We start from the raw sequence: 12,011 nt of genomic DNA, 5'->3' as shown, positions 1-12,011 counted from the left end.
AGAATGGGCTCCCACTATTGTCCTCGTGCACCCACACACATGCACCCGCAGACATAGCAACACACACACACACACACACACACACACACACACACACACACACACGGAAAGAAAAAAATTATAACAAGTATTGGCAAAGACGTGGAAGAAAGGGGAATCCGTGTACAACTATTAATGCAAATGTAAATTGGGGTAGTAGCATTTAAAAAGTTGATATATAAGTTCTTAAAAATTTAATAATGGAACTGCTTTATGTTTCAGCAATCCCACTTCTGGCTATATATGCAAAGGGAATGAAACCAGCCTGTCAGACGTGCACACCCTTATATTCTGTGACAATAGCCAAGATGAAAGACAATCTAAAGTCCCCTAGTACACACATGAATAATGAGATATGTGCGCATGTATGTGAGATAACAGACTATGTTTCAGCCGTAGAAAAGAGGAAACATTTTCCAGAGTGTGAATGAATCTGAAGGACCTTTGCCAAGCAGACAACCCAAACACAGAAAGACAAATGCTGCATCATTTCCCTTATATGCAGACACCCAGTGGTCAAGATTTTCAGGTGCTGAAATTGAGAGAGCAGAATGGATGTGGAGATGGAGAGATGTTGGTCAGAGGGTAGCATGTGCAGTTGTGAAAATAGTTTGAGAATGTAATGTGAAGCATCATTTTCTTTTTTAATATATTTTATTAATTTATTCATATTACATCTCAATTGTTATCCCATCCCATTCCTCCCTCCCTCTCATTTTCCCCTTACTCCCCTCCCCTAAGACTGTGACTGAGGGGGATTTCCTCCCCCTGTATATGCTCATAGGGTATCAAATCTCTTCTTGGTAACCTGCTATCCTTCCTCTGAGTGCCACCAGGCCTTCCCATCTAGGGGACATGGTCAAATGTGGGGCACCAGAGTACGTGTGAAAGTCATACCCCACTCTCCACTCAACTGTGGAGAATGTCCTGTCCATTGGCTAGATCTGGGTAGGGGTTTGATGTTTACTGCACGTATTGTCCTTGGTTGGTGCCATAGTTTGCACCAGACACCTGGGCCCAGATCTGCCCGTCATGATGTTCTTCTTATAGGTTCCTAGGTCCTTCTGGATCCTTCTATTTCCCCATTCTCCCATGCTTCTCTCACCTAGAGACCTAATAGGATGCCCTCCCCTCTGACCCACTTTCCTGGTGAGTGAATACTTTCGTGGGACATGCCCCTTGGGCTAGTGTGCAGATATAAGTGAGTATATACCATTTGAGTCTTTCTGCTTCTGGGTTAACTCACTCATTATGATCATTTCTAGTTCAACCCATTTGTCCACAAGTTTTGGGAATTCCTTGTTTTTAGTAGCTGAGTAGTATTCCATAGTGTAAATGTACCAAAGTTTCTTTATCCATTCTTCTACTGAGGGACACTTAGGTTGTTTCCATGTTCTGGCTATTATGAATAAGGCTGCTATGAACATGGTTGAGCAAGTGTTCTTGTTGTGTGCTGGAACATCTTCTGGTTATATTCCAAGGAGTGGAGTAGCTGGGTCTTGAGGAAGCCTTATTCCCAGTTTTCTGAGATAGCGCCAGATAGATTTCCAAAGTGGCTGCACTAGTTTGCATTCTCACCAGCAAAGAAGGAGTGTTCCTATCTCTCCACATCTTCGCCAGCATGTGATGTCACTTGAGTTTTTTATCTTAGCCATTCTGATGGGTGTAAGATGGAATCTCAGAGTTGTTTTGATTTGCATTTCCCTGATGACTAAGGAGGTTGAGCATTTTTTTAAGTGTTTCTCTGCCTTTTGATATTCTTCTGTTGAGAATTCTCTGTTTAGTTCTGAGCCCCATTTCTCAATTGGGTTATTTGGTTTGGTGGTGTTTAATTTCCTGAGTTCTTTATATATTTTGGATATTAGACCTTTGTCAGATGTAGGGTTGGTGAAGATCTTCTCCCAGTCTGTAGGCTGTTGTGAAGCATCATTTTCAATGCTACATCATATGTTTCAAATTTCTTTTTGTTTGTTTGTTTAAAAACAAGGTTTCTCTGTGTAGCCCCAGCTGTCCTGGACTCACTTTGCAGACCAGGCGGGCCTTCAACTCACAGCAATTTGCCTGCCTCTGCCTCCTGAGTGCTGGGATTAAAGATGTGCACCACCACACCTGGCTTGTTTCAAATGTCTTTGTTGTTTTGTTGCTGTTGTTGGCTTTTTGTTGTTGTTGTTGTTTCAAGACAGGGTTTCTCTGTGTAGCCTTGGCTGTCCTAGACTCACATTGTAGACCAGGCTGACCTCAAACTCACAGGGATCCACCTGACTCTGTCTCCTGAGTGCCGGGATTAAAGGCCTGTGCCACTACTGCCCGGCTTGTTTCAAAGTTCTTAACTATTCTTGATGCAAAAAAACAGAGAGTAATGCCGGTCAATGGTAGCACACGCCTTTAATCCCAGCACTTGGGAGGCACTGTGAATTTGAGGCCAGCCTAGTCTACAAAGCAAGCCCAAGGACAGTCAAGGATACACAGAGAAACCCTGTCTCAAAAAAGCAAAAAAAAAAAAAAAAAAAAAGAGAGGGAAAAGAAAAGAAAAACAGAGTAGCTATATGAGTTGATAGTTGTCTTGATTAAGTCAGCATTTCAAAATGTCTGTAGACATCAAAATGCTGGCTTACATAAATTATACCTCACTAAAGCTAAAAACTTACCAAGTATCTTACAGATACACACTTGTTTTAGAGTAACTACCTTGTCAGGATAGCAATGGATATGGCCACAAGTAGAAGACTCTAGAGTCTGATAAAATAAAACTTTATAGGCTGACCTTTTTCTAAGACAGAAAAACTAGTAAAATACTGATGGTAAATATAAAAATACATGTGGCTCTTCATAACTAGAGGTTTTATAGTATAGATTCAACTAAATGGATATTTTTAAAAGGTTCAGAAAAATAAACGTTGTTGACATATATTGTCTAGTTACTTCTCTGTTCATTCCTGTAAAAAGCAAGTATAACCATTTCCACACACTTTTCTTTGTGTTATGTACTACGAGTAACCTGGGGATGATTTAAAGTATATAGGAAGACAGGTAGAGAGATGGCTCAGTGGTTCAGAGTACTTGCTGCTGCTTTCCCACAGGATCCAAGTTCAGTTCCCTGCACCTACATCAGGCAGTTCACCTCTAACTCCCAACTCCTGGGGAATTGGGTCCAAAGTACACTTATGACCTATGTGGAAACCTGCATATATCTGCAAAACACTGTGCCCTGTCCCTATACTCATAACTAAAATTAAAAAATAATAATTTTAAACATGGCCAAGTATATAAGAGACAATACATAAGGGACTTGATTTTGCTAATATGTGTGGGTCCTGGAACCACTTTACTATAGATACCTAAGCACTTACAATGACATAGATGAATCAGTAAGAGAAAAGATGTGAACATGAATGAAGTGGCCAAAGCAGGTCTATCGGGTGTATAAAAGTCTGTACTAAGAAGCATTTAGTAGTGAAATCAGAATGATAAGTAAATAAACATAATTCTGAAATGAGATAAAGTCCACACAGGAATTTAACATTTAAAAGGCAGCTTACTGAGTGTGTGTGTGTGTGTGTGTGTGTGTGTGTGTGTGTGTGTGTGTGTGTGTGTTTACGCCAAGCAAACTGAGAGCTAACTAGCCATTTGGGAAATAAAAGTTAAAATAATTCTCCAGTTCTTTTATATAAAATTCTGTTTGTATCAGTAATATAAAGTTTAAACTATGAATCCTGAGAGTGATCTGAATTTTTTAATTTTAGAACATGGATAGAAATCAAAGCATGTTTACATTCAGATTCTAAACGGAGATATGTTTTTAGTTTCTATTTTGAAGAAGTAGTCACATTAAACAGTATTTTTTTTCTACTTATTTCTTTCTCATTTAAAGTTAGATAACTTCACATTTGAAAGCAAAACGTCCTCTTGAGAAGGCAAATAACATTAAAAACATTTCTCCAGTGATGTGTTGCGGTTTGAACTTAGACCTGTGTTCACGTGTTAGTGCTGATCCTGTTCTGTCGTACTTGGGGAGTAAAGGGAAATTGCTCTTATTTTCACATGGTAAGCTTTTGACTCTAAGATATATTTACGTTACCGTTAAAAAAAAATAGGATGGAGTGATGGTTCAGAGGATGAGACTGCTTGCTACAAAGCATGAGAGCCTGAGTTCAAATCCTCAGCACCCATGGAAGAGCCAGGTGGGCGTCACACACTGTAACCCCAGGGCTGTAGCAGACGGAAGCAGGAGGAGCAAGCACTGTGCTTGCTGTCAGACTAGCTCCAGGTTCAGTGAGAGACCCTATCTCAAGGGAATACAGTAGGATATAGTAGAGCAGGGCGCCTGGTGCCTTCCTTTAGCTTCTGTGCATGCATACCTCCCCCCCACACACACACACACATAAATAGAACAACAGTTTAAAAATAAAATCCACATTTGTCAGTTAAAATGTTTATGGGAGCCGGGTGTGGTTCCCAGCACTCGGGAGGGGCAGAGGCAGGCGGATCACTGTGAGTTCAAGGCCAGCCTGGTCTACAAAACCCAGGCTAACACCCTGTCTCAAAAAACCAATAAAATAAAATAAAATAAAAATGTTTATGGGGAGCCTACTGTGTGCAACATGTTGTTCAAAGACTAAAGCTAGGATGTTGAACAAAAACACATTACCTGATTTCCAGAGCTTACAGCATAGAGAGACAGACAGTGAGAAATATACAAATAAGTAGATGTCAGTGGGGATTCATTCAATGCGTGAGGTAAAACCTGGTAAAGGAAGCTGGGAGCCCCTTGGAGGAGAAGTTCTCTCTTGTCTTGAGGGGGACAAGCAAAGACTTGAAAGAATTGAGAGTATTGCGGCCATCCAGGGAAAAAGCAATCCAGACAGAAGAAACAGCAAGGGGAGCATGTGAAATAAGCCTTCAGAAGAGTGACAGATAATGTTACCAACACTGACATTGGGAGGAGTTGGGCTTTCATACTGAATGAAGGTAAAGGCCACTGGAGGGTCTTTCTTGACAGTTGCTTTCGCTTTCCAAAGCATTCTTCCGGCTACTGAGGTGAAAATAGTGCTACAGAATGCCATCATTGAAGCAGTGTGGATAGGCAGAGGGTAGCATTGATAGCAGTGAAGACAGAATGAAGTGGTCACATTTTGGAAATGTTCCAAACATGCCTAACAGTGGCTTAGATATGACTAGGGTGTGAGAGAAAGTAGGGGAGAAAGAAAAAATATGAAAGGAGTCAAGGATGACTCTCAAGACTTAGGACCTGTCAACCAAAAAGATGGAGCTATGATTAACTAGACCAAGGAGTATGTTAGGAAAAGATTTAGGGGAGGAAATGAATCAGGATGTTGATCTTCATCATTTTAAGGTCAACATGGGTACCTATTAGGAATCTAGTTGGTAGGGGCTGGAAATGTGGCTCGGCAGGAAGTGTACTTGCGACCAAGTCTTGACAACCTGGTTTGCTCACTAGGACCTGCAGGCGGGAGAAGAGCAGTGCCTCCACGTACACACCATGGCGTGTGTGCCCCCATAGATAGACAAATGGGATTTACACACCATGGCGTGTGTGCCCCCATAGATAGACAAATGGGATTTACACACCATGGCGTGTGTGCCCCCATAGATAGACAAATGGGATTTAAAATGATAAATTCAGTTGTATCTTGAGGAAGGCGGTTAGAATATAAGTCTAGAGTTTAGGGGAGAGAGAAAATGTTGAGAATTGACAGACTGGGTGGCTATATGAAGTCTTGCTTTCATATTTTGATTTTAAATTCCAATCCAATACTCAGTTATTCATATATTACATTGATTTAAATCATGTAAGGCATGAGTTTGTTGATTTTTGTCTTAGAAAGAAAAGTGTAATTTCCAAAGTGCTAACTAGTAGCCATTACTATTCCTTATAATATTGTTTATGTTTATCATAATTGATTGGATAGCTCAGAAATAGGACATAAAACTGCATTTGAGCCATTTTGTTTTCATGTTGTGTACTTTACTGATATGGCTGCAATGCTGATTTAATCATGTCAATCTTCACAGTATCCATATTGGAGTATAGTTTGTTTAAATAATGTTATATATAACACATTTAGATAAGTTTTACAAATTTTTGCCTTTATTATTATTTTAGATGTATGGATGTTTTGCCTGTATGTGTGTCTGTACACCGTATGTGTGCAGTGCCCAAAGAGGCCAGAAGATGGCATTAGATCCCCAGGACTGGAGTAACAAGACAGGTGTGAGATGCCATGTTGGTGCTATGAATTGATAACAGGTCCTCTGAAAGAGCAGCCAGTGCTCTTAACCACTGAGCCATCTCTCCAGCCTCAGCTTCACAATTTTTGATTGAGCATGTCCTCCTATTCTAATCCCTTGTGAGAGTATGTGTGTGGGGTGTTTGTGTGTGTAAGAATGCATGTGCCATACTGTACATAAATCAGAGTCAGCCCTCACTTTCGCTCTTTTAGAAACAGAGTGTATTGCTCACCGCTGGATATGCTAAGCTAGCTGGCCTGCAGGCACTTAGTGACTTACCTGACTGTGCCTCCCATCTCACCAGAGGAATGCTGCTGCCTTATGTGGGTTCTGGGGATCTGAACTCAGATCCTTATGCTTGCTTAGCAAGCACTTTACCCACTGAGCTAACTTCCCAGCTTAAACTCATTTTATTTTTAAACATCTATTCATTTTATGCGTTTGGGGTTTTTTGTTTTGTTTTGTTGGTGGTGGGTTTTTTGTTTTGTTTTTTGTTTTGTTTTGTTTTTGTTTTTGTTTTTTCCCCAAGACAAGGTTTCTCTGTGTAGCCATGACTGCCCAGCACATCATTTTTTAATTGGCACATAAAATTGTACAGGTTTATGAAGTACTACACAAGCTTTACTTATATTACTCTTTATTATTCTCAAAAATATTTTAGCAACAATAATACATGTCATAAATTCTCTTTATCAAATGGACAAAATTATGCAATTTTAAAACAATTTCATTGCCACATAAATCCCTTTACTAATTTTCAGCCACGTAATTTTCACCCCTAGCCTTGAGAAATTATTTTCCTCTATCAATTTGCCTTTTCTAAACCTCTCATATACAAGAAATTTGTGTCTGCACATACTTTGTTGTGTCTACACACAGTGCACACATAAAAATTATGACTGTTACCTTTTTATGTGGAGGTTTGTTGTCAATTCTTGAGTTTGTGTATGTGCGTACATGCTTTTCTGCATGCATGTGTACAAATATGTGCTCAGTATATATGTAGAGGTCAGAGAACAACTTTTGGGAGTCTATTCTCTGCACACACCCTAGGGATTGCACAGAGTTTATCAGGCTTAGGGACAGGCATCTTTACATACTGGGTCATCTGAGCTTTCCTGTTGCCCTGCTCCACTCCCCAACCCCAGCCCCACCGATATCTTTTGGTATTTTGAGACAGGATTTTAGAATAGAGATCTGACTAGCCTGATATTCACTGTGTAATGTAGGCTGGCCTTAAACTCAAGGTAATTTTCCTTCCTCCTCTCAAATTGTCAAATGCAGGTATGTGCCACCACACTAGCCTTGCTATTTTAATTTTTGTTAAGTACATGTAATTTATTATTAATAGTCTAATTCTAAAATGTAGCTTGTTTTCATTTTACCATTTTTAGCATTTGTCCAGTGATAGATCTTTGATTAACTCGCTCATCAGTACCTGACTTTAAAACACCATGAAGAATATAGTTAACTCTCTCCCAGTATTTCTTTTTTGGTTTTTTGCTGTGTTTTGTTTTCCAATACAGGGTTTCTCTGTGTAGCCCTGGCTGTCCCAGACTCACTTTGTCAACCAGGCTGGCCTTAAACTTACAGAGATCTGCCTGCCTCTGCCTCCCTGTGTGCTGGTGTTACAGGCACATGTCACCATGCCCGGCTCTACTAGCATTTCCAATGAGCAGCAGCAGTTACAGGAAGCAGAAGTCAGCTGCCTGACTGCGCATGTCTTTAAAATGTTGCCATGGTTCTGTTGTTTTGCTTCTTCAGCTGAGCTGAGCTGCTGCTGTCAAGCGGGCCTTGAATTCCTGGCCCAGGTGATTTTCTTTCTACTCTCTGCCTCAGAATTTCTATAAGTTACATATTACGTAGACTATCTTTATACAAAAAATGATATGAGTTTATTCATATATCATAGTGCAAATATGTTTAGCTGTGCATGGCATTGTTGGCCTTGAGTCCCAGCTCTGGACAGAGAATCTACCAGGCAAGGTCATCACAACTTGTAGAACAGCTTTGGGCTACGTAATGAGAGATGTCCAAAGACAAAGGGCAGGAGAAGGGAGAGATGCCTGATTGTACTAGTCTAATAAGACCAGAAAGTTTGTTTTGTTGGTGTTTTAAAGGTTTGCTTGCTTCCTCAGACTCGGACCAGCAACGAAGAGAGAAACTGAAGAAGGAACTGGCACGATGTGAAAACGAGTTTAAATTAAGTAAAGCCACAACACAGACCAATTCTAAGATGAATTCCAAGTTCTTTTTAAATTCCATACAGAAGGTAAGGTTGACTTTTTGCTCCTTAAAAGCAGATGTTCCAGCCAGGCAGTGGTGGCGTAGGTCTTTAGTCCCAGCACTTGAGAGGCTGAGGCAGGCGGATTGCTGTGAATTCAAGGCCAGCCTGGTCTACAAAAGGAGTCCAGGACAGTCAAGGCTACACAGAGAAACCCTGTCTCCAGGGGAAAAACAAAAACAAACAAAACAAACAAACAAACAAAAAAAACAACAGATGTTTCTAAGGCACGTGAGTGCTACAGCCTGGCTTGGAACTGTTTTCAGTAGGTTTTGAGTGAGCCAACTTTGAGCATCAAGAGCCTACTGGACTCTTTCAGGCCATACCGCCTTGTCACAACCGCCAGCCAGTGGAAAGCATCCATGAAGAATGCAGAAGTAAATTCCTGGCAGTGTTCCATTCAGTGATCTCCACTAGCTGGAAAGGACTGTGCTGCCTGCAGGCTTTAGTTGGCTGGCCTGGACTGTGGGGTTTTTTGTTTTTGTTTTTGTTTTTTGTGATTCCCTTTAACACTGTTTGAAGAAGTAGTCTTCTGCTCTTAGTTTGATGAGAAGTGGTTGATGGGCAATTTTATCCAGTGCTCTTTTTGCACTTCTTGGCAATAATGATGTGATTTTCTGTTTTATTCGTTAATGTAGTGAATGACTTGTGTTCTTAATATAAACAGATCCCATCTATGATACATTATAAGTTTTTCTTTTGGATTTTGTTTTGTTTTGTTTTGAGACATGGTCTCTCTATGCATCCCTTGCTGTCCTGGAACTATGTAGACCAGGCTGGCCTCAAACTTAAAGATCCGCCTGCCTCTACTTCCTTAGTGCTGTGACTAAAGTGTTAAGGTTTTCTACATTGCTGGACTCAGTGGCTAAACTTTTGTCTAGGATTTTGATGTCTGAACACTGTTGTGACTGGTGTGCATTCTTCTGTTTTATGCTAGCTTTAGCCAGCAGACAGAGCACCGTTTTCTTCTTTTCTATATTGTAGCTTATAGAAATTGGATTTTTTTTCTTTCTTTTTTTTTTTTCTTTTCTTTTTTTTGTTTTTTTGTTTTTTTTGTTTTTCGAGACAGGGCCTCTCTCTGTAGCCTTGGCTGTCATGGACTCACTTTGTAGACCAGACTGGCCTCCAATGCACAGTGATCCACTGTCTCTGCCTCCCAAGTGCTGGGATTAAAGGCGTGAGCCACCACCACCCAGGCGGAAATTATTTTATATTTTTATGGGTGGTGGGTTTTATTTCAATTTTTTTTCATACAGTGCATTTTGGTCATATTCTTTCCCCTTCCTCTATATTCTCTTTACCTACCCAATTTCACGTTCTCTCTCTCTCTCTCCAATTAAAAAAGAACAATATGAAATTCAAAGCAAATAAACAAAAAATAAGACAAAACAAAAAGTGAACAAAAAACTGAGTTCATTTTGTGTCAGCCTGACACAACTACTAGGCCTGAGGCCTGCCCTGGAGTGTGGTTGGTGTACTCAGTGTCACTCCAGAAAACAGATTTTCCCTTTCTTAGAGGTGTCAACTGCAAACAGCTTCTGAGTTAAGGGTGGGACTTCGTATTTACCCTTCTCCATGCTTGAATTTTGTCTGGTGTGAGCTTGTGCAGGTTTTGTGTGTGCCGTCACAGTGTCTGAGTTCTTAAGTGTATCAGCCCTGGAGTATCTGAAAACCCTGCTTCTCTGGACTCATCCACCACTACAGACCTTACGCTCTTTCCACCTCCTTTTCCACACAGCCTCTGAGCCTTGAGGGGCGGAGGTGTTTGATAAATACATCCCACTTAGGACTGAGTGCTCTCACTGCACGTTGTCCAGTTGTGAGTCTCTGTATTAGAAGCAGCTTCTCTGCAGAGAGTTGGCTGATGCACTGATGCTCAAATTTCATAATCTCATTCTTCTGAACAGCTGATACTTTTATTTTCATGGAGTTCAACATAAAATGATCACTTTTCGCAAACCTCGGTACTATAGCAAACTTACATCTTTCTGTCACCCAGTGTGGCAGTGATAGCGCATGCAGTGTTTTCTCATCTCCAGCCTCCTCCAGATCAGAGTACTTTGATGTGATTGTAAGATTCGGTATAATTTTACCCATATCGGCATATATCTTTAAACCACAGCCCATGATATGGCCAGGCATAGTAGTGCATGCCTGTAATTCCAGCAGGTGGCACACTAGGCAGGAGTACCACAGGCTCAGGGCAATACAGTGAGCCTTTCTCAAGATATACACCATTTTTATTCCTAAAAACCAGTAATTCTTTAATATTGTCAAATAACATGCTTTTGATTTCACACAGTCTCATGATTTTTATTTAGTTTGTGAGAATTGGATTCTAATTAATATCAATTAATTGATTTTTTAAAAATCTATAGTTTTCCTCCTCCCATACCTTTCATCACTGTGTAATTTATATTCAGGGAAGATCTGAGTTAGTAATAAATCTTGGCTTAAAAATTTGCAGAGTTCTAAATGATGTAGCCTTTCTGCTGCAAACCTGTGCAGGCAAGTAGGTTTCCTAAGGCCTGCAGTCTCCACTGAGTGCCAGGATTCAAGATGGGCAGCTCACCCAGTAAGAGACGAGCCGTTGAGAATGCCTGTGCTCCCCAGGAAGTTAGAGACTAGCCATTGAGAGTACCCGTGCTCCCCAGGAAGTTAGAGACTAGCCATTGAGAGTGCCCGTGCTCCCCAGGAAGTTAGAGACTAGCCGTTGAGAGTGCCCGTGCTCCCCAGGAAGTTAGAGACTAGCCGTTGAGAGTACCCGTGCTCCCCAGGAAGTTAGAGACTAGCCGTTGAGAGTGCCCGTGCTCCCCAGGAAGTTAGAGACGAGCCGTTGAGAGTGCCCGTGCTCCCCAGGAAGTTAGAGACTAGCCGTTGAGAGTGCCCGTGCTCCCCAGGAAGTTAGAGACTAGCCGTTGAGAGTACCCGTGCTCCCCAGGAAGTTAGAGACTAGCCGTTGAGAGTGCCCGTGCTCCCCAGGAAGTTAGAGACTAGCCGTTGAGAGTGCCCGTGCTCCCCAGGAAGTTAGAGACGAGCCGTTGAGAGTGCCCGTGCTCCCCAGGAAGTTAGAGACTAGCCGTTGAGAGTACCCGTGCTCCCCAGGAAGTTAGAGACGAGCCGTTGAGAGTGCCCGTGCTCCCCAGGAAGTTAGAGACGAGCCGTTGAGAGTACCCGTGCTCCCCAGGAAGTTAGAGACGAGCCGTTGAGAGTACCCGTGCTCCCCAGGAAGTTAGAGACTAGCCGTTGAGAGTATCCGTGCTTCCCAGGAAGTATTGCTTCAAGTTCTGGCACCCAGGGTATGGTTAAGAAAGGAAAGAAAAGCAAGAGAGGAAAGACAGGCAGGCCTTCTTGGCAGAGCAGGTTCCCTGCTGCTCACAGACCACCAGATAATGTAGTAGTTGTTGTTGTTTTTCTTTTTCTTTTTTTGGTTTTTCGA

General features: G+C 41.5%; 1 protein-coding gene across 6 annotated transcripts in view; it reads left to right on the top strand.

Annotated features, from left to right (window-relative positions):
• Nucleotides 1-12,011, top strand: part of SPATA7 (spermatogenesis associated 7) — a 39,009-nt gene that overhangs the window by 13,734 nt on the left and 13,264 nt on the right. For 4 of the 6 annotated variants that reach the window (XM_084792979.1, XM_084792977.1, XM_084792976.1 and 1 more), the window contains one exon: nucleotides 8,427-8,560. In XM_084792979.1, coding sequence (XP_084649105.1) covers nucleotides 8,427-8,560 — 134 coding nt within the window. Of the gene's footprint in view, nucleotides 1-3,923; nucleotides 4,084-7,991; nucleotides 8,100-8,426; nucleotides 8,561-12,011 lie in introns of those variants that run through there. The other 2 variants (XM_084792978.1, XM_084792980.1) reach the window with 2 other exon arrangements.

The sequence above is a fragment of the Acomys minous genome (assembly GCF_964271855.1).
Source record: "Acomys minous genome assembly, chromosome: 8".
Lineage (NCBI taxonomy): Eukaryota > Metazoa > Chordata > Mammalia > Rodentia > Muridae > Acomys > Acomys minous.
The sequence above is the reverse complement of the archived record's forward strand: the minus strand, read 5'-3'. Positions and strand labels throughout refer to the sequence as shown.